General features: G+C 39.1%; 2 protein-coding genes across 7 annotated transcripts in view; one reads left to right on the top strand and one right to left on the bottom strand.

Moving 5' to 3' along the window:
* The window catches only part of GLUD1 (glutamate dehydrogenase 1), a 29,015-nt gene extending 26,257 nt beyond the window's left edge, over positions 1-2,758 (bottom strand). Inside the window, exon 1 of the mRNA XM_054637392.2 lies at positions 2,171-2,758. Coding sequence (XP_054493367.1) covers positions 2,171-2,603 — 433 coding nt within the window. The 5' untranslated portion in view covers positions 2,604-2,758. The remainder of the gene's footprint in view (positions 1-2,170) is intronic.
* Positions 2,759-2,901: 143 nt separating this feature from the next.
* SHLD2 (shieldin complex subunit 2) overlaps positions 2,902-27,788 on the top strand; it is a 38,282-nt gene continuing 13,395 nt past the window's right edge. For 3 of the 6 annotated variants that reach the window (XR_013183490.1, XR_013183491.1, XM_054637387.2), the window contains exons 1-6: positions 2,905-3,225; positions 20,893-21,047; positions 22,095-24,520; positions 25,046-25,153; positions 25,917-26,099; positions 26,947-27,081. Coding sequence is in view for 4 of the 6 variants with exons in the window: in XM_054637387.2 (XP_054493362.2) it covers positions 23,032-24,520; positions 25,046-25,153; positions 25,917-26,099; positions 26,947-27,081 (1,915 nt within the window). In the remaining 2 variants the exon portion in view is untranslated. Of the gene's footprint in view, positions 3,226-9,378; positions 9,477-20,892; positions 21,048-22,094; positions 24,521-25,045; positions 25,154-25,916; positions 26,100-26,946; positions 27,082-27,788 lie in introns of all 6 variants that reach the window. The other 3 variants (XM_077183317.1, XM_077183316.1, XM_077183315.1) reach the window with 3 other exon arrangements.

Genomic DNA, 27,788 nt, shown 5'->3' with positions numbered 1-27,788 from the left:
TTACTTGCATTGGCCTCTGGGGTCCACAGTGTGTGGGACACTCACTTCAGCAAGTTTCCCCATTTCATTCTGTCATATGGAGTTTGGAGTTGTGTTTCACTGGACTTTGTGCTTTTATTCCTGTGGACTGTACTAGGATTCTGGGTCAAAAATTCCTTTTGGACAAAAGCTCAAGTTGTTGTTGCACTTCAGGTGGATCAAATGCACTATAAATGCAGAAATATCTCTACCACTCCCTTATCTTTAAAGTAGAAATGTTCTACTTCCTCACACCTTTTTCATATCGGGTTTCAAGCAATCGATCTTTGCTTATCATGCCTCCCATTTAAATTTACTACCAATTCATATCTGTCACCTGATAGTGAGCAAATTCCTAGAGAGCAGTAGAAGGTGAAATCCATTAATGATCTCTCTGCTTAAGAATGGAAAGGAAATATCATTTGTAATTCTTTCCCTAAATTCAGAGGGGGTGGGGAGTAGCACAAGAAGAAAAGGACAAACTACTGAGACTTCCTACTTTCTTGAGCTGTCATTTTCAATTGTCTGTAAGTGCTCCAGTGTTTGCTTCAGAGTGAGTGCAGACAGGCATAACAAATGGCACTGAATATCAAGAAATTCTGGTGAGGATTTAGAAATGTAGGTATCAGAACAGACAGTGTCCAATCTCCCAGTTGGTGAGGTTTGTTCATGTACAATGCATTTTATAATTATTTGTTTGTAAACATTAGTTCCTTCACTTATGAGCAGTACTAATGTGAAATATCAGAAGCTATCATATATTAATATTATTTTATTACTTCATTTGCCACTGCATTTTGTTATGCAAGCAGGATCTTAAGAGTAACACAGACTGTACAGCAAAGAACTTTTTGTAAGCAGCAGCAAAGAGTAACTTAACTGAGGCAGAAATACAACAGTAGTGTGGTATCCATCAGTATTTTAAAAGAAATTATAGCAATGTTATAGAACAGTAAATTCACACAGCATAAACTTCAGCCACGCCCATGCTGGCTGGAGTCTCATGCTAATTCTTGCTTCAAGTAAACAACCAAAAGTTGAGTTAGCCTCTTTTGGGTAAGAATTTAGCATGTTACAGGACACTCACTAGATATTTGATTTTGGAATGTTAGGAATCACATTAACAGGACACACTATTTGTGCTGCCTAGAGAAATCCTCATGTCATATATATGCCAGCTGAACTGATTATCACAAACACATTCACCTAAGAACACCCTTCCTAATCTAGTCTTGAAGTTGGAGGACTACATTTTTAAGAAATTGCTTGGTTTCTTTTACCGCCATTATTTACTATAAAGCTGATGTACACTGAAAAAAACTACATGTGTTTACAGACTATAGAAGCTCTGGTTTGAGTCACAGACTTGACATGGTTTCCAATATTCAAATGTCCACAAAGATCAGAGCTCTTGAGTAAGTTATGCTGAAGGACATCTGTATTTGTTTTTCAAGGAAATGCCATCTATCCCAGACTAAAAGGGAGTCTGATTCCTCTGAGATCACGGCTGATCCCATGAGAGCCCAGCTCTGCTCAGCTCCAGTGGGATTCACCCTCCGGGTCCCTCAGCATGTCTCACCTACCTAGAGCTAGCCACTTCCAGAAAAATCACTTTTATCTAACTATGTATCCAGGCGGTAACTGGAAACACAGTTAACTTTTTATTAAAACTTGTTATTTTTCTCTAGGGATGCTTCCTTGTGTGAGCACAAGCTTTTTGCCAACACAGCCGGCTGAGTGACAGCGGCTCGACTCGACTCGAGCAGACACTTCTAGCATGGAGCTCCCCGCTTTCCCTACAAACACTATCGAGGTTTGAGTTAAAATCAGGCGGGGATCTCTTCGCCATGCCTAGGGCCAGACGGGCGGCGGGTGCGGCGAAGGCCCGACAGGCGGCCGTGACACCCGGCCCGGGGCTGGCCCGGGGGTCACCCGCGGGGCCGGGACAGCGGAGCGCCGGAGGGCTGAGGAGGAACGGCCCTGCGCCTGCGTCTCCTCGGGTATCGGATACCAGGGGTGGCACAGCGAGGCAGCCGCCTGGCCAGCTGGCCGGGCGGGCAGCAGGCACGGCGGGACAGGGGGGGCTGGTCGGGGGCACGGCGGGGCGGGGCGGCCCGGCCCTCCGCGGGCCCGGCGAGGCGGCGGCTCTCACCTCCCTTGCAGGGCGTGCGGTGCTGGCTGTGCTGCGCCCGGTAGCCCTCGATCACCTCCCACTCGCCATTGTCGCGCTTGATGGGGAAGGAAACGCTGAGCACATGGTTGCAGGGCTTGATGATGCGGAGGATGCCGCGGACGCGGTGGCGCCGCTCCTCCATGCCCTCGCGGGTGCGCAGCCCCTCCACCAGCTTGTCCTCCACGATGCTGGCGCCGCGATCGAAGAACCCCTCCACCATCTTGAAGAAGTTGGGGTCGTCCTCTTTCTTCGCCGCCTCGCAGTAGTGCCGCCGCGGACACCGGCCGCCGCCCCACGCCGCCGCCACTACTGCCCCCCCGGCCGCCGCCGCCGGCCCGCCCGGCTCCGAGCCCGCCAGCACCGAGCCGGCGGCCAGGCGGGACGCCAGCAGCTCCCCCAAGTAGCGGTACATGGCGGCGGCCGCCAGAAGCGAGGATCGGAGCGGTGCTGCCGCTGTCACAGGAGGGGCCAGGGGCTGGGCGCCGCCGCCACCGCCTTTAAACGCGGGCTGCAGGGGGGGCGGCGCGCCCGCGGGGCGCGGGGGGCGGGAGCTCTCCGCGCCTTCCGAGCGCGCCTGCGCCCCGCGCCCCGCGCCGCCCCCGGCGGGATTCGCGGAGGGGAGGGGGCGCGGCGGTGGGGCCGGGCCACGGCTGCGCAGTGCGCGCCCGCCGCGCCGCTGCTTCCCCTTCCCGTTCCTTTTCCGTGAGGCCGGGCCCCTTGCCCGCCCTGCTGGGAGCGCAGTCGCTGCCGAGCGCCCGGGCCGCGGGGCACTGCGCCGGTTGGCTGACCTGCTGCTCGTGGAGAGCCCGGGCCGGGCTGCCTTCAGGTGCCGCCCTCAGCTGCGTGAAAAACGAGGTCTCTGTTAGCGCGAGTGAGGGCGGGCTCACACGCAGCGCTCAGCGCTCCCGGGGAAAGGAGCCTGTGGGAGAACCCAGCGCTTCCACGGTGTTTAAGTGACCGCCCTGCCGTGAGGGGACAGGCTTCGAGTAAAGGTGTTAACATGGCTGCTTTCACAGAACCGTTAGATCACTGAGGTTGGAAAAGACCTTGAGATTTATCGGCTTTATCTGCTCCACTGGTTTTCATTTTGCTGGCTCTTGGTCCATTCAAGTCCATTTTTTAAATGTAGCTTAGGGAGCATCTCTTAATAATATTGTTTTAAACTGTGTAAGGTCTGCTTTCAGAGCATGAGAGACAGTGTGCTGTACTATCGCCCTGAATTTATTTTAGAAGACTTAAGTGGCTTGTTCATTTTCTGTCGGTTTGGGCTGCTAATTGGAAAATACAGTGGGTATTTTTTTTCTTTTTAGGCTTGTGGGAGATCAATGCCCCTAAGCCTGGAATAACCAGGAAGTTCCTTTATCGCTGTGGGAATCTCTCTAACCACTATGGGCTGTGCTACAAGGCTTGTGGGAAAGTAATTTAACTTTTGTGTGTATTTGTCAGCAGGGAGATTAGTCACAGATTCTTTAACTCACATAAACTCTTCAGGCAATTGACGCTCTATTTTTATCTTGATTTAATGTTGCTCTCTGTCCTGAGAATCTGAGGAAGTTCTCTTAAGGGCCACTAATAAGGTCCTTAACTTTTATCTGTTTTTTTATCTGTATTGAAGATGGTTTATAATTGTAGTCTAGAGAACAAAGTTCCTTGTTAGTGATATGGGGGAAAAAAATCAAGAAAGGAGCTGGTTCTCAGGCCCGTTTGTTCTCTGGGTGTTCACACAGGGCTTCAGAAACAAGCTCACTGATTTGGTTTTCTGTCCATAGTACAGGTAGTTTATGGAAAACTTCTATTTTGATGTTAATTTTTAGTTCACAGAACTGCAGTGTTCTCAGTGGTTGTATCAGCTTTGAGCTACTACTTGATTTCAGTCACTTGTGTGTTCTCATTAGCTAGAGTTCAATTTCTGTACGAGTTCTTAAATGTTGTAAATGCATAGGAAAGAAGGTGATGGGAGGTATTGTGGCAATTAGTCCTTATCAGGTAATTATTTCCACCTCGTTCTGTAGGTTGGAATATCATTGCAGGAGCACAGAGGTTAAATGAAGAATGTGATTAGCCAGTTTGCTCAAGCATGTAGAAGTAGATGTTAAGGTTAATGTGCTTTGCTCCTGTCCTGCTTTCAGCTGTGTTCTCTCTGATTTAGGAGCACACTCAATTATCAGCTGCTTGCAGTATACCAGCCTGTTTGCAGCACACCTTTGTGGATGTATTTGAGGGTGAGCATGGGCCATGACAATGTGGGAGCCACGTGGATCTCTCCAGAGGCTCAGTCACACAGTTGTATTTGAAGCAATGGCTGTACCATACCTACCCTCCTTTCTAAACAAGACTGGAACTCGGCAAAATATTTAACAAGCTGTGTGTTGGATGCTGAGAATAACTAGATCAGCATGTTAGATTTCTTAGTCTTTAAACATGGTAGGAGATAAGATAACTGGGGAGTTTTATTTGGCATGGTTTTTTGACTGAAATAATGTGTGCAGTTTACAGGCAGTTTACCAAACTCAGCAGGTCTGTACCAAATTTCTGTTTGATTCAAGTCCTTTCTGGAGGCAGGAGTTACAACACTGTCTGTGTCACCCATTCCAGAATTCTTATGTGCTAAGCACTGAGCAGTTGAGTCAAATCAGTTTGCCAGAGGAAATGAAAAATGGCATGCTTCAGAATGAGTTCTAGCAGGCATGAAAGTGGTAATTGCAATAATAAAAGAGGAACTGTATCTCCTTTACTCTCATATACCCTGTGGGGTGCCATCAGAAGATTCACATTTGAGTAGCCTCAGTAAAAACAAAATCACTGTGGTGGGTGAAAAGATAAAGATTAAAAGATTTTTGTCTTCACAATCAGGAGTTTGACAAACTTCATTAATTTCATATGAACTTTTGGTCTTAGGACTACATTTGAAGAGAGAGCTAAGTAGAGAACTCAATACCTGTGTGGTAGGAACTGTCTGTATTATTTATGGACTTTGCAGCTAGGTCATTTTCAACTGTGTGTACATGACAGGTATCAGTTTCTATTTAAAATCTGAAGTATAGCTCAGGGAGACAAACAACTTGATTTAATTTCTTGTAAGCTGCTTTTAAAATATCTTATATATAAATTTTAACAGATTATTTTCATTATGGCTGTGAACAATCCTGAACACTGTGTTGTGGCTTCCTAAAGCAATGTACTGTTTTAAAGTGTGTATTAGCAATTTCATAGCAGTTGGAGTAATTTTCTGTGTCGGATTTTAAAATTTTATTGAGAAAAGGGATCTAAGACAAGAATCAAATACTTCCTGCTTTAATCTATTTATTATTGGAAGTACTAGCTATTTGGGCTAAAACATTCCCAGGGTGTACTGGTGCTGAATTCCCTCAGAAACTGGAATAGCTATTCCCAGCTCACATCCCAGTCTTGTTACCAGCTGACCAGAGCAGATGAGAAGGAGCAGAGAAACTGCAAATCAGGGATCCTCCCAGGGCTCTGGATAACTCTGCTCTTGTCTGCCTGAGCCCTTCACATCCAGGGGAACCCTGGGCTCGCCTCCAGTGCAGAGTTGGAGCCTCTGCTAGATAGCACACTCAGGAGGAAGGTTGATCTGTACAGAGGACCAATTCCTTTCTGTGGTAAACTCTCTTCTGGGAAGACAAATTGCTTTTGAAATAAACTGCAGATGGAATTACAGTTGTTTCAGAAACTTCATTTTAAGTTGTGAGCCATACCACATTAAGCACTTGACAGTTTAAGCAAAGTGCCTTTGCTTAAAGAATTGATTGAGATAAATTCCAAGTAAAAATTGAAGCAAGTTGTTTGCCTTTGAATTGCCTATATGAGCATTTATGTTTCCCTTCCTGACTGCACCAGAAACTGCAAAAATAAAAGCCTATTTTCCTTTTTTTTTCTTGGGCTTTTATGTTATGCTGTACTGCTTTATGTAGACCTTGGTAGTGTAAATAAATAGGTGAGAGCTGGGATTATTTTCTTACCCCAAACTGCTGCAGAAACTGTTCAGCCTCTGCAGAGTCAACAGATCTCTGGACAGTTGCATAATAGTTGGGCAAATGGCAGGATATGAATCTGACAGGAATGGTAAGTGTGGTACTGTTCACACGCCTCTTGGCTAAAATCCTGTGTGTTTGTGTTAAATGGAGACAATGAGGACAAGCAGCAAGTGTGTAGAACTTCACAGAATTCTGCATGGGACCTGCCTGCATATTGTGGGAAAATGTACTCAATAGAAATGTCATTATTTTCCAGATCTTTAACTTGAGATGTTCTCAAGTTCATGGGTTTTATTTTCCACCTTCTCAATGCTTTAAAGCAAAAACTTCATGTCTAACTGGTTTTGGCATAGGCTGTGAAAATAGAGATGGTAGTTTCTTTATTTGCAAGAGAATGTACCAGCATTCAGTCTTCAGAGTAATGGGAGGTAATGTTGGTACAGCATTTGTTCTTTCAAAGATGTATTTTTAAATGAAACAAATATACTACAGATTAAAAGGTCTAAGGAATAATTAATGTAATCTGATCTTAATTCCAATTCCAAATTTGTGAATTAATTGTTGTACTCTAAGTGCCATATTTCTTGATTATATTCTTCCCTTTTCATGCCTAGCCAGTATGTGATGTGACAGGAATGAACTGGGATGTGTGGAGCAGTTTTCTGGCTTCACTGTTGCTGGAGGGCTGTCCCTGTAAGATGCTGCCACAGGCAGCACAAGTATTAGGTGAATCCCAGAAGATTCCATGAATTTGGGACTGTCTATATGAGCACTTTTACCAAATGAACACTTGACTAGAAATCTTCATTTCAGTCATCTTGTTTACAACCAGTCAGAGCCCAAAGCTTATTAAAAGCCTTTTTACTGATAGCATAAGGTACCAGTACTGAGATCTATTGGTTTAGAGCCTTTCCTCTATAAATAGCTGCAGCTGTGTTGAGCCATAGCAGATCTGGAGAGCAGACTTGTAGGTTTTCTTCATTTACTCCTTTTGCCTTGAGAAAAAAGAACCTGAATTTGGTGGTTTTCCAGGCAGGATGCAGAAGTTAATTTGCAAATTTGAGATGTGCTTTCTGCAATGTTGCAAAATTGGAGAAGAGGTATTCAGATTATTTCCATTTGAGATAAAGGCTTTAAACCGTTCAGTACTTTGTTATATTAATGAGATGCTTAGGCACCTGTGGTCTGATTATTTAATATTTTTATGTACTACTTTGCATTAAGTTGAAGTTTTTCCTGACTGCTAAGTTTAAGTAATAAGTTGCTGTTGTTTTCTTAATCTGTAAATAGTCATGTTTTTGCCTGTCTATAGCACTGCAGGAGTAGGGAGTGAAACTCAAAATTGTGTGAGTAAATTAGGAAGTTCTAGGTTTAGCCTAGCAGGGACTCGGCTAGAGTGAGTCTTGCTTTTTTACTCAAGGCATTGCTACAAAAATAATCTGTAGCTGAGCAAAATAATATTTAAGTTTATTATTTATTCAAACATAAGATTTTGGGTTTTTTTGCATTTCCAGAAGTTCTGGTAATAGATCTATTAGCCCCTTATTTAGGATGTGAGTTTGACATGGTGTCCTAATTTGTAAGTGAAACGTACTTGGGAAAATCCTCAGTAAGTGGTACAGAGCAGTTTTCTGAGCTTCTAACTTCTTAGTAATTCTTCTGCAGAAATCAAAATATTGAATAAATTATGATAACTACTTCATGAGTAAATATTTTTAATTGCCACAAAAAGTGGTAGTGCTTGTGTTTGTTAGCTTTAAAGACTTTCTGTCTCCATCTGTTTATATAGTTGCTGTGCATGATGACTGATGTTGCCAACTGGTTGCTTCAGCTCTGTGACAGGGCAGATATAAAAAGCTCTTCATGTATACAGGAGCTGATGTCCTCATCTCTTGGTTAGGCAGTCTGTAGATACAGAGAAATTGTCAGTGCCATGTTTTGGCACTGTTACTGTCAATATATTGATAATGAGTGTTGCCAGATAGTTTAACTCATAAACATTAAATATGCTTTGTAGTGACTCTTATCCCTGTAACACCACTTCTTGTTTTCAGATGAGTAGGACAAAAAGTAACACTCTGGAGGCAGCAGGTCTGACCCAAAGCTTGCTGAAGTCAGTAACAAATAAATCTGATTTCATTGACCTTCCCATCAACATGGACATTCATGATAGAGGCTTTTGTGGGTCAGTGTGAAGGCTTCTCCTTTCTCAATTCCTGTATCAGTGAGAATCTCTGTAAGCAGTTGGTTTGTGTCATTGTGGCATAATCTGTAGCTTTTGATTGCTATCCCTCATTTCTAATTTAGAAGACAAAAGAGGGAGTGGTACGGTTACCCAATCCTGAAATATTTGTGATTCTCATCTCCCTGTTAAGTGTGTTTGAAATTAGCTGATGAAAAAGCTAGTAATGGGAAAGCTGGTAGATATACAGGCATAAATCTTCCACAGATGCACTGTGACCATGCCAGCTTTGTTCTCTTAAATAAGGTTAGGGGGAAAATAAAGTACTTTAGTCAGTTTATTTCCTGGAAATTGTTTTTTAGAAAGTTCCTGTCTACTTCAGTTAACATAGCAAATATCAGTAGAAAGTGGTTTGTCAGGAGTGAAATAAGAATTGTTTGAAAGTAACATTTACAATTGATATGGGTCTTTTTTGCAACTCTTGGTGTCCTTGACTGTCTGGCTGAAAATTATACCCAAAATCTTTCCAGCCTGGAATCAAAGCATCAGAGGCTGCAAACCAGTTTTTTCTTGGTTTAATACTCAATTGACGGTCAGAAGTTGTTGACATAAACGTAGTGTGTATTGTTTAAATAACAAACATTAAAGCTCTTATGAGCTAGAGAATACTAGTCTCCTGTAGTGCTTTTGTTTGCATTTCTATTAGCAAAATCAACTTTAGCCTCTTTCACTTTGGAAGAGTGGTTATGGAAATCAAGATTGTTAAAATATATCTGAATGCTTACATCTTCTGTGAAATATGTTGGTGGGTGAAGCCCAGATACAAAGCATGAAGAATTACCATTCAAGTTTGTTGGTATAATTGAAATTGGTATTATCAGCAAACTCCAGGAATACATTGCCTGGTATTGTTCAACACATCATGGATTTCTTGAAGGGGGGAAAAAATAGCTGGTTATGCTAGATGTAAAAGTGTATATGTGATATCTTTTCTTGCTCATCTTTCACAGACCTCAGGATTCTTCGTGGTGCCCACTGCATGTAGAGATCCAGCACAAAATCACTGTTGGATAGCTCATCCCAGAGGAATCTCAGAATGAGAAAATAGGTCAGAAAAGGAAATATTTCTGTTTTAATTAAATTGTCCCTCCTTGAGCACACTTGAACAATTTTTGAAAACACTGTATGGAGTTTTTCGTGATTATTTATTGTCTAATCTTGTCAATGTTGGCAAGATAATGTCTAACTTACCTGTTCTACTTCATCTCTTCTGGTTTTTTCCTTTGAAAACCAGTAGGTTGAAATTAGGCTTATTTTGAAGTACTGGAAAGGGAGGGTCCCTGCATATCAATAGTAAGAGATTTTCTGGTTTAAGAAGGGCTACAATATTGTGGTTTTCTGACTAAATGAGTTAAAATCACCATGGAAGTCGTAAAAGCTTATCCTGGTTTCCTTTGTCTCATCAGTTTTCACATAAGCCTGCTGTTTTTCTTTAGTAAAGGAACACTGATTGGCAATGGAAATAATGGATGCTTTTAGGTTGTTCAGTTATCATTAGAGGTCAGCTTTCTTGAACAGAGGATGCTGAGATGTTCACCTCAGGTTTTAAGGCTGCATTATCATTGTGGCATTTACATCAATGTAACATTGGGCTGCCTAAGCAGAAATTGAGCTTCTTCCTTATGTGACCAAAACCCTCAAAGTAATAGCTGAGTAGGTGAAGGATGGAGTTAGAAGCCACTCTCCTTCACTGTTCTCTTCTCCCTAAATACTTTACCCCTCACCTGCACTGAACTCATGCTCCATTAATGTTACTCAGTTTTAGGTGCAATTTATTCTTGTTTATTAGCTGGCTAATTCAGTGAAGGTTATGTAAGTTAAAGAAGTTAATGGGCCTGTTAACTTAAAGAAAGAAAAAAACATCTGTTATTTGGCAAAATACTCATCTTTTTTCTCTCAGAGTGAGTCCTAAAGTCACACTAGAATACAGAATATAGGTCACTGCCTCAGGACTTAAAGTAATTCTTAACATTTTGAAAACTAAGGTGGAGGAAGGTGATTGTGTGCGTGAGTTCCGAACAATATAAGGTAAGAGAGAACTTCCTTCAAATAGTGTATGAGCTTCAGGAACTAAAGAACAAAAATAGTTATGTCAGATGCCCTGTGTTTATCCTGACTTTGAATCATTTGATTATTTTGTGCTTGTAAACCAGCACCTGAGACCTCAAGTAAGGAACAAAAGCAGAGGAGTTCAATAAATCTCATATTGCAGGAAGCGAGAATTGTAGATATAGAAATCATATAAGCAGGGATGATGACTGTGACAATCTCAAGAGGTGGGGTGAAAAGCTGAGGTGAAAAGGGTGGTTTTGTACCTCATCAAAAAGGTGAAGGATTATGCACTGGGGAATGACAGTGCAATGTTTAAGGTATGAGTATGTAAGATTCACTCACTGAGTTCTACACGTGGTTCCATGTACTGTGCAAGCAAAAGTTACTGAAATCTTTCATTGCCTCAGTTCCCATTAAAAAAACCCAGATGATAATCTATTCCCAATGCCTTAAAAATATGGGGAGGACATATTAACCTTAAGGATTGCTTGGAACTGAGCTGGTTGTACAAACTTGTAAGGTCCTCATATCTGAATTGATATAGGCCAGAAGTTAAGGAGAATGGGCAGAATGTATTCTTAAAGAGAAACTCCTGGAATTTGCTTTTCTAATAAACTCATACAGTTTCTGTCCTATCAGACTGGATTTTCTTCAAGAAATATAGGAAAGTCTTTGATTATTTTCCAAAGTGATAAATAAAATACTTCTTGTCACGAATGTTTATCATTTTCAGAGCATATTCAATTTACTCATTCCTAGGTACAGAAATAGTGGGGTCTAATGGAACTGCAGTTCATTAATTTTATTTTGAAGATGATGAAAAATAGAAATTATGTAAGCTTTTGCAGGTTCTGTTGAATTAAAAGAATCCAGAGAAATTAGTCATAGAAGAATGAGCAGAAGTTCTCTTGGAATAACAATACTATCCATGGCTTCATCCATAAGCTACTTTAATGGGTCCATTTGGAAAAAAGGAATGGTTGTCAAATACATTACATTTATGTTTTGCCAGCAGATTTAATTTCAATTGTTTTCACACAGTATGCTTAATATGTCTGAAAAGAAGTCAGTCTTTCAGCAAAACTTCATCCAGCAAATTGCATGATGGCAGGTGAAGAGCAGGTGATATAATTTGACCTGTGGTTATATTTGGTTAGAAAAATTTCTGAAATGCTAAGTAAGGTGGAATTACTCAACAAGCAAAGAAAATAAATACTGGGGTTGGTGTGAGTTCTTTGGGAATATGCCAGTGTAGATATGATTGTGCTTTTTTTTGCTGAGAATGTCAGATCAGCTTGTTTAAAGCAGTGTAGTTTCTTGAACTTAGACTTGTTTTTGTTTTCTGTTTTCCCACCCTAGATCATAAAAGAGCATAAAATTGAGATAAGATGGAGGAAGGTGGCTTTATTAGCTCTCTAACTGCATGGATTGCTAATTCTAAAGGACCTCTGGGGAGCACAGACTTTGCAGTTGGGCTGTTCCTGGCCTTCCTGTGTCCAGCAGAGGAGCCCCAGGAGGCAGAGCTCTGACTTCTCAGGTGTGAGACTTCCATTCTTACAATAAGCTCAAAGCCCTCATGGCATCAATGCTTGTAAAGCAGTACTAATCCCAAAGATCAGTGGCAAGCTTTCTGCCAGTACTTCTGCTCTTGACATCTAGTTCCTGAGCTGAGAAGTCACTACTTAATTTTTAGAATAATGGGCTAGAACTGCTCTTGAAGTATCATGAGTACTCTTATTAATGTGAAGCATGGTGGCAAATTTCTGTCATGGAGCTGGAAAGCCAATGTAATGTGGTAAAGCCTAGATAACTTCTGCATTGGAACAGCTTCAGTCCCTGCTAAACTGTATTTTGATTTATATAATATGAGCTGTTGAGAATTTGAAATAATAAGAGTTTGACCTATTTGGGTGAAGTTTCCCCACAGCTTTCTAAAATACTGATGTTGGCTGCAAGAGTGAAATTTTCATTCCTGAAAAGCGAATGTGAGTCACGACATTTTTAAGGGGCTTTCATTTTTTTCTATATTTAAAGTCTTAAGAAGCTGGGCTCTGTTTGGAGAGGAAAAGCTTTGCATGACAGCACTGTTCTATCCAGCAGTACAGTGTCAGTGGCTTTGCAATGCAAAGCAGTGGAGAATGCTGCTGATGGACAGCTTCCTTCTCCATGTTTGCATGCTCCAAGGAAAGCTGAGATGCCCACTGAACAGTTTGGCACTTCAGAGCTGCCTGGAGAGGGGAACTGCATAGAATAGCTTCCAGGATCAGAACTTTATCCTTTAAACTTCCCTGGATAGAAAATGTGAGTGCTTGTTTTTTAAACACTGTGTTTCTCCAGTTAAAGGGATAAGCACAGGTCAAGGGACTTGAGAGCTGCTTCCCATTTGGGATTGGAATCTTTACTTCCTTCAGAGCCGGTAAAGTAAAACTTGTTTGTTATATAGAGGTAGAAGTGACAAGTAACATCATAATGTATGAGGGAATTGCAAACTACACACTATCATTGCACAGTTCTTAATTCTTATTATATTACCTCTTCCCTCTTCTATATTTGCCTTTTTTAATGAGGAATGCAATTTAAGTGGACATTGTTTTGGATGTTTTTCTTTTCAGCTTCATCAAATCAAGTTGTTGCACTTGCTCATTTTGTGAAACCTTCCATCCATACCCATCACTTAGTAATTTTTTTCTCACTGTGATCAGACTGTTCAATTTTCTGCATGGTTTTTCTGTTGGCAGCTGAAGTTCGTAATATATTGTTTATATATTGTAATGTCATAAAGTTCCTGTTGAGAGAAGTATGTTAATATTTTGATTCTCACTTGTCTCTGAATACCTTGTATTTACTGAATGAATGCTATCTTTATTTTTGAAAAGATGCCTTCAAGTATTTTTTAATCTGGTTTCCATCATATAAAACTAAATCTCCATTTGCTGCTTTTTAGATTTGTGCTGACAAATATGATGTCTTAGTGGTTTAGTTTCATGTCTTTTATTTTTCTCAAATTTTTCTTCTGCTCCAGTCTTTCATAATGGCTTGCAATAACAGTTGCCATACCTCACTTAATGTTTTTTATAAGCACGTGACTCCTAAACTGGCACTCATTTAGATGATATGTTAGTTTGACCTGCAAGATAAAGTTTTGATATAAAATGTAATGTTAACATATTTGTAGTTCTTGGAATGCAATGTCAGGTAACTCAGAGCATTAGCCAAGGTAGAACAAACTGTACTGCTTTCTGAATTCCTGTGTCTCTGGTCTGTTGTAAAGATTACTAATCTCTAGAGAGAGATAATGGATCACATGTTGAGTGCAATAGCTTTTTGGGTTTTCTGCTTTATCTGCTAATTTTAAAGTCTTTTAAAGTAAGCTCACATAAACAGATTTTAATGTGAAACTTACTGGAAGGGAAGCCAGTATGTATTTACTGTCATATGCTCAATACTGCCGAAGCTGTTCACTTACATTCCATGTGCTTCCTAACACAATCAAGTTTAACCTGGAGTTACTGAAATCATTAGCTGGATACAGAGAGTATTTTGATGTGGAATGGATTGCAAATTCCTTGTGTTTCTTCACCTCTAATTTTCCTTTTTCATGTTTCTACAGAATGTACAATTCAGGTGCATGTGTGTGGCACTAAAGCAGCACGAGTCACACGGAGCAGTAGATGTCCTTGTGTAAATGATGTCACTTGACAGGGAGTAAGGGGGGGTTACTAAACACTCTTCAGAGCCCCCTTAGTACCAAACTCCTTTGGGGGTTGGGGCATTAAATAGAACTCATGTTAAAAAGATAGATTTCTAACATTGGCACTGTCGCTGCTGTTCTATGTGAAAACTTCCTGCTAGTGTTTTTTCAAAAAATCTTTTGAAGACTTTTGTGATTTTAGCTTTGTATAGCAGCTCACATGGTTTTCTGGATAAAGAATATGCTAATATACTTGTAGCCAATATTGGCCTTGTGTACATCAGTCCTATTGTTTCTATTCTACTGAAAATCAAGTATAGAACTTGCAACACCTGGCAGACAGAAAAAGAATTGCATTTGCAAACAGGATTGCAGTTCCAATACAGAAGGTGTTAAACTATGAGGTGACCATTTCTTTATAATCTCTACTCTCTTTGCATGATATTGCAGAAAGAAGCAATTTTTAGGTTTACTTCAGATGGGAGCAGCTTCTGCGTGAAAACAAATGAATAAATAGATAAATCTCTTTAGTTTCCATCCTTAGCTCTTCATACTTCACAGGAGCTTTGGAAGTTAAACAACTTAAAATTTCAGAGGCACAACTATGTAGAACAGCAAGTAATAAAAACATTTAAGTTACTGAATCAAAGGCAGCTGAGTGAAGCTACCCAGCAATAGTAGCACAGTACATATAATAAATGAGGTATTGCCTCAAACATAAACTGAAGAAAATGATGTGCTTTGACTGAGAGCAAAGATACAAGAAGGTTTTTACCAGTGGTTATGCAGCTGTGCCCTGCTGCTCCACACTATGACTTGGAACAGTAGAGGGAGACCCAGGATGATTTGTTACATCATACCTCGAGTTTTTTGTTTTTTCTTGAGGTGTTTTCAGACAACTGAATTACAATGGAAAAGGGTACAGGCCACATCAGTGTTTCTGGCATTTAATTAGTGCACTTCATTCACATTTTGTTGAATTGTGATCATTTCCTTTTTGGGGCGCAATAGGATAGAAACTGTGACCTACCATTTTTTGAAGTATAATCAAAAGTCAAATTACTTTTAATAAATAGTCGAAGTGCATTACTGTCCTAAAGTCTGAGAGAAAAGCTACCTCTTTGAAATAAGGAAATTTGCATCTAAAAGGCACCTTTGGCTCAGTCAGCTATGTTGATAGTTACTCAGTGTTACCTGTTCCCTGTTAAAGCTTAACCAGTTTGCTAAACTAACATCCATCTAAACCATTGAAATGTAAAGGCTTATATATTAAAAAGCTAATGCTAATTTTCTTTATTAATCATATCTTAATTTTTTTCCTAAATAAATGCCAGAAGACTTTAAAACTTTGTTTATGCTTCCAGAAGATTCACTGTAGTTCTCACTCACTTAAAATAATCGGAATTTTTTGTCCTGTTTTCCTGCAGTGCCTTAGTAAATTAACAACTTTACTACTTACTGGAATGGCCATGAAAGAGTGTTTGACGTTCATAGAGTTCTGCAAAGAAGGTGGTAGGGGTGTTCCTTCTGTGGCCACAACAAGGAGCCAGTGTGGGCAGTGAACCATCAGTGATCTTTGTAATGCTCTTCACCAGTGTACAGAGACAGTTTGGCCCAAGTCTGAAGGTTATGTTTCCTTAAGGGAGCTTTATCTCTTAAAAAAATCCTAAACCTTATGACTTATAGATAGAAGATCAAATCCTTTTCACTTACAGCTGAAATGTATTCTTGGGGTGTGTGCAAAAGGTAAATATTAACATAATCTTTTGCCTTTACAAGAACTGAAATTCTAGATTTGGATATAAAAGTCATTACTATCATACTAACATGTAGTTAATATCTCTCAAGAGTTTTGTTTAAATTACAATGCTCACATCAAAACCATGTGTTTGAACTTTTCTTTTGAGACACTGATTCTGTAGAAATGTGTAAAGCCAGCTTTCATCTTCCTGAGATCTGGAAGTACTGAGGAGATCAGCTGTTGATTGGACTGGATTGCCAGCTCCTTTGAACCTCACAGAATTACACTAAAGATGCCACATAAAGGATGTAGCTGCACACTAGAGGCACAGATGAAATGTGCACAGTGTGGCTTGGCATGGGGAGGGAATTTAATAGCTCTGGTGCCATAGGTTCAGTCCTGACAAAAGGTACTTGCTGCCATTCTTGTTTGCAGCAAGGTTAAATGTTTGCTCTTCTGGAGGGATCCTCTCTAGACAGTGATGAAGCAAATGAAGTCATGATTGAGCTATTGCTCTAAAGGTGTCTTCTGGGCTCATATGGCACCTGTAATTTTGAACAGCCCTGAGAAATGACTTGATGTAGTGCTGACTTGTGTGCTCCAATGTGACTTCTTGGAGTGAGTGACTGATTTTTTCAGTTGACAGACAGTGAACTTGAATTGTTTTGTGATGCTGACAAATGAGGAATATCCCACTTGTCTTAAAGGCAAGAGGAAGTGCATCTTCTGTTCAGGTCTATTGCTAACTTAACCACTTGTGGTGGGGAGTGAAAGACATTTTTCTGGCACTAGTAGATTACTTACATGGAAATAAAATAGATTATTTTACATAGTAAACTTAAGAATTACACCTTTTCAGCACCCTGTGTCCCACAGTGCAAAAGCAAAAGGACAGTCTTACCCATGAATGTTGCCCAAAACAGTGACAGTATCCCATTTTTTACTATGAATGTGCAGTCAGCATCCAGGTCTTCATTATAAACTTCATCTTTTTTGAGTAAGGCTTTTGTAAAGATGGGAAAATAATATTGGTGGCTTTTTATTTTAAATATTTCTGATATATATTTTTTTCTTCTCATCCTAATAAGTGAAATCTACCAGCAGTTAATCTGATGGAGATCAGGCTGTTATGATGTTTCTTTGACCAGTTACCTTGCTTTCATCTTCAGTCCTGTATTGCTTTATCCACCTCTGTTTGTCAGGTTTCAGTCCCAACATAGATTTTCATTGGTAATGATACCTGTGGAAAATTTTCTGCAAACTAAAATAAGCTCCAATGATGCCATTCTAATATTGAGAGGTATTTTAATATGCTGAAATATATGGAATAATATCTTTCTTGGCAGAAGGTATAGCAGTTAGTTGTTTCAATAGTTCTCAGAAATAAGGGTTTGGGGAATGAGTGTTCTTCAACTAAACGTGCATGGCACGTTTGTGTATCTTTGACCTTTTACCTTTATCTTTCTTTTCTACTCAAAAGGTCAGTGTTCTCTAGAACTTTTGACTTCTTTTGTTTGTAGCAGCCATTGGATGCTCATATCTCCTTAATTATATGTTTTTGTGTATTGCAAAACAAAAATCAATAAATAGAATTTACTTAAGGGGCCATCTTGAAAGGCTGTGAGGCAGGAATTATCAAGTTAATCACAAAAGCCTGCCACCTTTACTCCAATTTTCAAACACAATCAAGACTATCTCAGTGGCTGAATTGGAAGTGTACAATTAGTGTTCAGATTTTTGCATCATTTGATTCCAAAAATAATAATGGTAAAATAAAATGGCTGATGCAACTGCTCAGTAGATGCCTTTTTTACATGATCCAAGATTGTATTTACAGAAGAAATGTCTTCATTTCAGATCCAGGGAAATATTTTCCTTCTAGAGCACAACTTTAGAAACCACAGGCCCTGATCCTGCTGGCAAGTAGGTACACATTAAATATTAGCAATAGCAATGCCATTTGATTGCTTGCCTTCTTTTTGTATAATAATAGTTCAGTAATAGTTATGAAGAACAACTTGCCTCTTCTTACTCAGTATTTTACATTTTTTTTCAGTGTTAGGCTATAGAACTGCTTAGAACCTTGATTTCTAGTTTAAATTATTTCCCTGCTGCTGCAGGAGTATTTAGGAAGGTTTCTGTTGTGTTACCTATACCATAAGTGTTCTCTATTCTAAAAATCATCTTGTTACTTAAAGTGCTCCAAATAAGGAAACAAAAAGGATACCTGGTGTTTTATGGCTAGGCATTGCTGAGTACAGGTTTTCTGTGCTTGTAAATCAGCTGTACCTGTCTTGAGTCCAAATGGTATTGTGGTCCTCTGGTAATAGCAAGTGAGAAGAACTAAATACTGGATGCTGCTATTTAACTTCAATAGTAGGTACTAATAGAAGTTATTTTATGGTCAATAATAACCTAACTACCTCATTTAGAAGTAACTTTATACTTATTACAGATACTGCTGTATGCAAATGAAGGTTTGTGATTTTTCATCAATTTTGATATCAGCTAGCAGGGTTCTTGCTATACCACCAGGTCTGGTTGACAGTAGCCTCTGTGCACAGTATTCCATGTGCTAAGTGTGTTACTGTGTGAGCCCAATGATATCCTGATGTAAAATTGCATTGGTTAGACAGGGCAGTTATGGACAGGACTATAGTCTTTACCTGAAACCTTGTATGAAAATTCAGATAAAAGGTATTTGGTGCTTGTAACAATCACCAAACAACAGATAACAGAAGTAAGACCTGTTCTGTTCGTTTCCCCAGTGGAGCATGTGTATGTGTGTGTTCTCCCACATCTGTGTTCCCTGAGTTCTTGTTAGGTGCCACCAGCCTGGGCTGCTGCAGCCCATGTCAGTAAATCTCCTTGAGCTGCCATTCACTTACACAGAGCATCTTCTTTGAAGCCCACATGATGCATCCTTCACTCTTATGTAGAGTGAGTTTGCTTCAGCTACAAGGTGCTTAGCTTGAGTTCTTCTGTCAGTTGTTATTTGCCAGTGTTCCTCTCATTATGTATTTGGACCAAGCTTATTGATTTAGCAGATAGGTGCTGTTGCTGGTATATTGATTCACTTGCAGTGCCAGCAGGAGTTGTTGGCAGAAAGATCTCCCTTCTTTTTCTTGCACAAGTTGCAAGCAAATATGTAATGGCATTCCTCACTACTCCAGAGTTGTTTCAGTTTCTAAGTGTATGAAAATGTTACTACACTGCTTGCTGTTTCTTCTTTCAAAGTTGCTGTACAGCTGCAGTATCTGGCTTTTTAAAAAGATCATGTTGAATTTTGGAGGGAGACTTGAGCAGCATGGTGAAAGCACCAGAAGAGTTTCCTGTGATGGAAACAGAATTCTGCATCAAGAAGTTTTTCTGGTTTCCCTTTGGTTGGCAACTGTCTTAGTAGCTTTTCTACTCCACAATCACATGGATTAAGTTGTTGAAAAAACAACCCTGCAGCTTGAATTGAACTGAAAAGGAATACTCTGAAGATGGGTATGAATAATTCAGTTCCCTCTGTTGTAAGGTAGATGAATCAATCCTTTAATTTTTTATACTACATGTAGGAGGAGTATAAAGTGAAGTATGTGAATAAGGGAGGGTAAAGTCCACAATAGAAATTAAAATTTAGAATTTAAGAAATATCGTACTTGATGTATTTATTACTTACTTTATTACCAGCTTTTCAGCAGGTAAAGGACAATTATAATGTTTTCTTGCAAATTTTAGGGGTCAAGTCATTAACCACTTACCATTTAGGATGTTCATCATTAAGCTGCAGCAAATCAAAGCAGGAAGTTAAAAGAATACACTGTTTGTCTCCTAAAACTTCAGTGTTCCTAGAGGGGAAAGTGCACTTTTGCATTATATTGGTATAGTTGTCTTCTGATGCATTACTGTCTTTCATTTCTGTAATTTTATTTGTAGTTTGAAGCTTTGTAGTGTGTAACAGACATAAAGAAACTCTTAACTGGAGGTTGAATTAGTGTGGTTTACTTTTAAGGTACAGGGCTTGAGTAAGGACTTGATGAGGCTGTTTAGATGTAACTTCTCAGAACAGAGATTAGGCATGTGGCTACTGTGAATATTCAGGAATTATAGGAAGCTGAAGCTGTGTCACCCTCTTAAATTGCCTTGGCATAATGCTTAGTGATTATCATGGTGAGTGAATACTATTAATGAGTAGAAAAATATGGAATAAAATTGATGAGTATTTTTAGGGTATTTTCGGGATACTTTAAGGTTGTGTATGTAGCATCAGAACATTTCTAGAGCGAAAAGGATTTTTAAAGCTATTTTTAATTTTATTCTATGTGCAGCAGATCACTAGAGATTAACAATCTGTTAATGACAGTTTGTTTTAAAAACATTTAAATTTAGAATTCCTGTCTTACTGTTTAGATTGGAGGAAATACACTATGTAGCATAATATATTTCTGTCTATTAAACCTCAGTTGCAGTGCCTTGCAAATGTAAAACTTGCTGATGTAGTTACTGTTTTTTAATAGATCATTGACCCGTCAATCAGACTCTGACCATTTCAGAGATAAAAAGCTTGGCTTTCATTGGCTGCTAGGAATAGAGCACTTTTCCACAAATTAGGAAATGGTGTAATAATTAACAGGTATAATGGATATGTGCATTCAGGTTTCAGTTGTATCTTCATGAGTTTTAGCTCTTGTTATCTTTTGTGTAGTTAGTTAAGCCACTGTCTGCCCACAGATAACTACAGTATAAAATGGGGGTTTTTTTTGTGGCCGTAGAATTTTACTAAAATAATTGATAGGTTTTTTGCTCACCTTGTAAAATCTGAAGTTAATTGTTCTTTCAGACTTTTATTTATAACAAGGTGTAGAACTTCACTAACAAAACTCATTAAGTGGGTAATAATTCTTTCTGAAGCAGCAAATCAACAGTTCTTTAAACAATTGTGTACAGGGAGTTTAGGTAAACTTTAATTTTTTTTTTCTTTCTAATTTACAGACTCAAAATGATTTTAGCTACTGGTGATTCCTGGTACAGGAAAGAGTTTGACATCTTTGACTCAAAAAGTCACTTGGAAATTGCCATAACAGGTCATTTAGTAGTGGACCTATTACACAAATCCAAGTTGGCAGAGGTCATTTACCATTCCTAAGGTAATTTATGTTTTGAAAATATAAGCTGTATTTTAATTGCAAACATTCATTAAACAACATCAAGATTCAATTCCTTTGGTGTGATCATAGAATCATAGAACAGCCCAGGTTGGAAAGGCTCTTAAAAATCATCAGGTTCCAAACCCTGTGCCATGGGCACATTTCATTAGACCAGGTTGCTCAGGGACCCATGTGGCCTGGCCTTAATGTACTGGCACTGCAGAATGTGAATCAGCAAAGCAAATCCTAAGTTTAGAGAAGTTACAGAAATGGAAAATTAAGGAAAGCTTTCTGAATTTTTGTGCAACTTATAAACCACTAAACATGTCAACAAGCAAAAGAGAAGTGATACTTAAAATGAGGGGCTGATAAATTACTATATAACTGGACATTTACTAAGTTCATTTGAACTGATGGTAACATTTTCTGTTTGTCACAGATCTGTTACTGAGCTTTTTACATCATGTATTGGTAGCCTTTTATCTGCAAAGCTTATTAACATCACTTCTTTGGGGATTCAACCTCACTGTCACTTTGCTTAGTCTTTCCCTTACCTGATCCACTACTTCAGTATTGACCATAGATTCTGTTCTTCTGGTTATTTGTATATTACCATTCTTTATATAACTCAAAGCTTTCACAGCTTTGGGTATTGTCCTTTAAAAGTTACCATTTTCTGGGACTAAACTTAAATGTACAACTGCAGAAGTTGGGACACTCCAATGTTTTAAGTGGTATTTATTTTGTTATGAGCATAAAAGTGACCAATGCTAGTCTCTGAGTTTTGTAGCTTCTTTGTATTCTGCCCTATCTTATTTTAGTGATTGTATATTGCATTTCCAGTGACAGCAATCGTGTACCAGAGATCACTATTCTGTGATGTTTATGGTTTTTCCATGTTACAATGAGCCTTGTGAATGTGCAGATTTATTGACCCCTAGTGGGGTTGTTAGGAAAATGGTTGCTAATTTAATTAGTGCTAAATGAAAAATTTGCATATTTTTCAATGCTGCATTTGTTTCAATGGTCTTTTTCTTCTATTTACAGCTGGATTAGCTCTTGAATTTTTTCTGGTGTTCTCTACATCTGCAGAATTGCCTATTGAAGCAACTTCTATTAGCAACAGCACTCCCAAAACAAGTAGCTATAATCACATTTTAAGGAACAGTCATAGCTGTTTCTCCATATATTAAAATTATAATTATAGAGCAGAAATTTAAAAAATAAAAGGTCATCTTTTTGTGTGCTGTGTAAGTGGGCTGATTTTTAATTAGCTAGAAAAGCTAGTAATTTCTTGAGTAGTTTGATACTACATAAATGAATTAAAACAAATCCTAAATCACCTGCTCAAGCTTTACTGACCTCTTAGTGGTTATTAAATAATTATTATTTATCAGTAATAGCCTGAAACAGTCGTTTCATGCCAAAACAGCATGTAAAATACTGCATTCCTAGCAAACTTTAATTTTAAATAGCTCTAGTGTTTTAATCATTTAGTTGAAACTGATTTTCTGGAAGATGAAATGATCTCCTAAATATGCTGTGAAGATTTCTTACATTTATTTCAGATGAGTTTAAATCAAGCACTGAATAGTGAAGTCACATTTGACTGTTTGATTAGCAATAGTAAATGAAGACGAATAGGTCAATAATTAAACTTAAAATTAACTTCCCTATATTGTATTTCTATGTATCAGAATCAGAAACTAGGTGTGGCTGTAAATTTATTTTTCTGTGCAAATTTGACAGAAATAAATGCTGAATATTTCTAAAATAAATTCCCTTTTTTAGATTTTGTACATCTATTTTTATAGGCTTGAAGCAGTTAAGTAGTGTTTTTACTGGTTAAACTATGAAAAACTCCCATGAATTTTAGGTGTTTTTAAAATTGCAACGGAAAAGTAAAATCCTCCTTTTTTTTTGCATCTGCTGATATTTATTATTATTGTGCTTATTTAAAGTCAAACTTACACAGCAGTCAAAAATGTCAAAAAGACCTCAAATCCATATTTTTGTGGGAGCACCCAGTATCCCGAGGCCACGGGAGGGGTTGGAGCAGAGCTCAGCCCCTGCTGGTGAGCGATGGAAGGAGCTGCGCTGGTTGTGTGACAGCCCTGGCCGCGTTCCTGGGAGGCTCCGGGCCGCTGCTGCCCCCGCGGTGCCCCAGGCAGAAAGCTCTGCACCCACAGGGGTCCCCACCCAGCAGGGCACGGCCATGGCAAAAGAAGGAAAAGATCTGCCATCTCCTGCCCCTGTGGCACTAACTTGTACCTGCATACCTAAAAAGATCACAGGTTTAGCTTGCTCTGATTGTCATGAACCCACAGATAGATTTACACCTGCAGATGTAAATCAGGCTGCAGATCAGCACCTGCCCCAGGACTGTGCAGAGTCAGCTGGACAAGAGAAACCATCAGGTGCCTGCTGCCCAGAGCTCACTGAGACAAAAGCCTGTCCTTCAGAAGTTGACAGAACTGATATTTCTGCATTGCTTGCCAGCACTGAGCAGGTCAGCATCCATTTACAGTCTGTGGGGCTTCAGGCAGCTCACAGAACTGAGCATCATGAACATCTAAGGCAATGTATGGATGTGTTTTTCCAAGAAGCTCAGGAGTCCAAAGCAGAAGAACCAAATGACTGTGCAAACTTTGCAGTGTCAGCAGACACTGAGTTTCATAGTGTACTGACTTCCAGTCGGGTGGCTGTTTTTGCACAGAATGAGATGCAGGAAAGTATTGTAAAACTATCAGAAATAGAAGCAGGCAAAAAAGCTGAAGAGGGACACTATGGTCACTTCCAATGTGATTCTGGTGTTGGAACATGTACTACTACTGTTACTGAAAATGAATATGAGGAAGAGGATGCAAGTTCTCTTGAACTTTTCAGTTCTGAGGATGATGGGGAAAATGTTTTGGTTAAAGCTACAAAACAGGAAGAAAGTGCTCAGGAAAATGCAGAAAAGTTTCAAGAACCTAATGTTGCTGCTGAGCAACTTGTAAATGAAATCCATATTGAGCCATTGAACTCTGGGGTACTGTGCTCTCAAGGGAACTGTTCTCACAAGAACTTTTCTAAAAGACCCCGCAAGCATGAAAATTCCCGTCATCTTTCTCACTCAGCATTTAGAAGAGAGCTCAAATCCAAGAGAGCTAAACTGAATTCTTCTCCACCTGGTTCTGGGTTGAGAGTGGATCCAGACAGGATGGCAGAGTTCAAGAAACTCCAAAAGAAACTCTCACTACTTAAGAATTGCTGCTGCAAAAATCAAAAGTACAATATTTTGGTTGCAGTTGTACATCCTTGTCATATCAAAGAGGTACAGAAGAAGACTATACCAAAATCTTCATGTAAAGTTCCTGTGGCAACAATTGTTGTTACTGACCAGTCAGAAATTGAGAGAAAGGTGGTGCTGTGGCGTGGTGCTGCATTTTGGTCCCTCACTGTGTTTCCTGGGGATGTAATACTGCTTACAGGTGAGAGTTCTTTTGTTTGCCTTTTAAAAATATGGATCTTAAAAATGCCTGCTTAAAATAGAAGAATGTAGCAAATAATTTGGAACTGTGGCTAAGCATTTGTAAGTTGCTTTCTTACATCACTTACATTACTGAGTTCTCAGTCATCCTGCCAGTGCAGCGTTGACTGTTCCATGGAAGTTTGCCCTCAGACACAGCCATGGAGAGTCAGGGCTATTCTGTAAGGTGTCAGTGTTTTCAAACAGTTGTTCTTGAAAAGTACAAGTGCTGCTACAAACCAGACCTAAGCAGTGTCTGCTAGGAGGCTAATGAGTTTAAGAATTACATCAAACTGAGACAATTTTACCAACTCATTGTAAATGGTGTTGGTAGATTAAAATAAAATAATCACTGAGTTTCCAAGTGTTCTCTTTCAAACCCTGTGCTTTAGACATCTCTATGTAAGACAGTTATATAGTCAAGAGAAATATTATACACTTCAGTATTGTTGACATGTGAGTTGATAAAGTTGTTTTTTTCTTGCAGATATAATAATGTCTGAGAATCCTTGGTGTGGAGAGGTCATGCTTCAGTCAACATTTACCAGTCAGTTATTGAATCTGGGGAACTGCTCAGCTCTCAAGACAGAAGAATGTAAGATTGTAGTGCATAAGTTGCCATGAAAATCACAATAAAGAGCCATTTCAAGTACTCCATTTTGCTGGCAATGCCTCACACATAATATAAAATAGAAATGTGTGCAACTGAGAGGTACTAAACACATAGAAAAATATGACAGGAACACCTGAGCACAAGATGTGGACATGACATCAGATAGGCATGTGGAGATCATCATAAAGTTTGGTGGCTACCACTCTGAACTCAAAAAAAAAATTAGTTTAGTTTAGGAAACAGCAGTTATCCCAGGACCTGTCCATATGATGTCTGAGATTGCATGAGGATTCCATTTTTTGCAAAATGGAGTAAGTGGATCCAAAGTGATTAATTGCAGGCCATGGAGGGTTGGAGACTGAGGGGAAGATACTGTGGAAGTATCACCATTGTTCTTCCTGTCTTAGTGATGTCCAGTATTGTAAAGCCAGCTCTTAAGGCAGATTCTGAGGTCAATGATCAAGAACAGCTTTCTTCTTACCAAGCTATGGTACAAGGGTTTTTTTGGGGTATTTTAAAGTATTGCACTTAGCTGAACTTCATCTGCCTCCTCTTGATACTACCCTGAAGTGCAGTTTAATTTCAAATCAAGTGTTATATATCTCAGGAATTTCTTACCTTAAATTTTTTTAAAACTGTTCTGATTTTTTCACTGTTAACATGTTCCAAGTCACAAGTTTTACACTTCTAAGCATAAAAAGCAGTATGTGACTTTGCCTGTTTTCCATATAAATTTATCCTCTAGTGGATGATGGTGTTCTGCATGGCTTATTGGCATACATATCATCAGAATTTCCACACTTCAGAGACATTCCACAAAGACAAGTTCAGAGACTGGATGATGTTCAGTATGTGCAGCTAGATCAGCTCCAGCCCAATGTTTTGGTGCACTCAATCCTGAAAATTATCAATATTTCTGTGTTAACAGGTAAGTTAATTCACTGGACTTCAACTTCTGCAGTAGCTGGAACTTAAATAGTAATTTTGTAAGGCAAAATGTTTCTCACTGCTTGATTTCAAGCTTTGCACAAAAATTTGATCACATTGCACTATCATCTTGAACTAGTAAGATACAAATTTCTACCCACATCATCAATAGCATGTTTATTAGTTTTAAATGCAGAATTTTGAAGATAAAAACCTTCATCATTTGCTCTAGTAAATCTTGGAATTAGTTATTCCATCCAGGTGTTCTTGTTGAAAAATTATTTTTGAAAAATGCTGTAGTTTTAGTGTGGAACTGAAACAGACATGCAGTGTCCTGGATAAGAGCTGTGTAGAGGTTTGTATGTACTGTTACTAATAGTTTTAGTGTGCCTTGTACACCTTGTGCCTATAGTTTTCTTTTATGTGAAAACTTGTAGTGAAATGTTTCTTCCACTGTGTTCTACAGAAGTTATGGGAACTTCCAATTACAACAGTTGCTGAGAGATTGAGTACAATTTCTTACTACTCAGGACAAGTCAGGAAGAATGGGAGCTGAAAGATGCTCAGATACTTCTGCTTCAAAGGGAGTTATCCAGTTACTGAGTACTTAGATGGATAAAAGTTAATTAATATACTTTATGCACTCCCTCAAACTAGATTCCTGTTGCAGAAGAAAGCAGGTTATTTTCTGTCCAGAAGAAATTGTAGGTGTATTCTTCTTTGCTTTTAATTGTAGCATAAAATGATTTATATTTATACCATGATTTCACTGTAATACTGAGGCACGTGGGGTTTGTGTGCTTATATGCTTTTCACTGTAGAAGTAATGTAATTTCAATTCTTACCAGAATCTGTGTACAGCTACAGAGGTGGCAGCCAAAGAAAAATTATTTTAACAGTAGAACAGAACAGAGATCAACACTACAGGATGGTTCTGTGGGGGGCAGGGGCTGCCTGGTACCCCCAGCTTCAGAGGAAAAAAGGTAAGGTTCCTTGTACCTATGGGTAGGTCTGAAAGGATTTTTGTGATGCTCTAAGTGCCTTTTAAGTATTCAGCTGGTAACATTTATCCATTCAACCTTTCAATACTCCCCTTGGAGGGATAATGTATTTTGTGCTAATTCTAACATCATCTCTGTTTAGAAGCAGTGCCATCAGTAACAGAATTTGATTGCACTTCAGAACACTGAGAAGGCATAAATATTTAAAAACTTCAATCTATATACAAGATGCACTTACTTAAATAGTGCCTGGTTATGTAACTATAAAAAATCCATGAGTGTTAACTGTGTTACCAGTTTTGCTGGGTCTTCCTTATCATTGTCTGGTGTAGCATGAATTGCTGGGTTTTTCCTACTCCTTTTATCATTTTCTGCTTTCCACTTCAGGCTTTATATCCTGATGGTCTTGAGAACAAGTCCAGGTAACTAAGTAGAAGCATCTCTTCTACTTAGAATGACAAGAATTACATGTGACTGTGCAGTGACTACTACCAAACTTTGATTTATTCCTAGTCTTGATCTTTTAAGAAAAGTTAAACTAGGTTTATGTTAAATGAAAATTCTGGAGATGGAAGATTAAAAACATTAATCACATTAAAATGGAAGTTGATTAATCAACATGAAGATTTTTTCTCTGAGACATTGCCAGCATTAGTGCTGACAACACATTTCAGAGCTGGTTTCTTTTT

This window comes from Agelaius phoeniceus, chromosome 9 (genome assembly GCF_051311805.1).
Source record: "Agelaius phoeniceus isolate bAgePho1 chromosome 9, bAgePho1.hap1, whole genome shotgun sequence".
Taxonomy (NCBI): domain Eukaryota; kingdom Metazoa; phylum Chordata; class Aves; order Passeriformes; family Icteridae; genus Agelaius; species Agelaius phoeniceus.
Note: the sequence above shows the minus strand (reverse complement) of the source record. Positions and strands in the feature narration are given on the sequence as shown.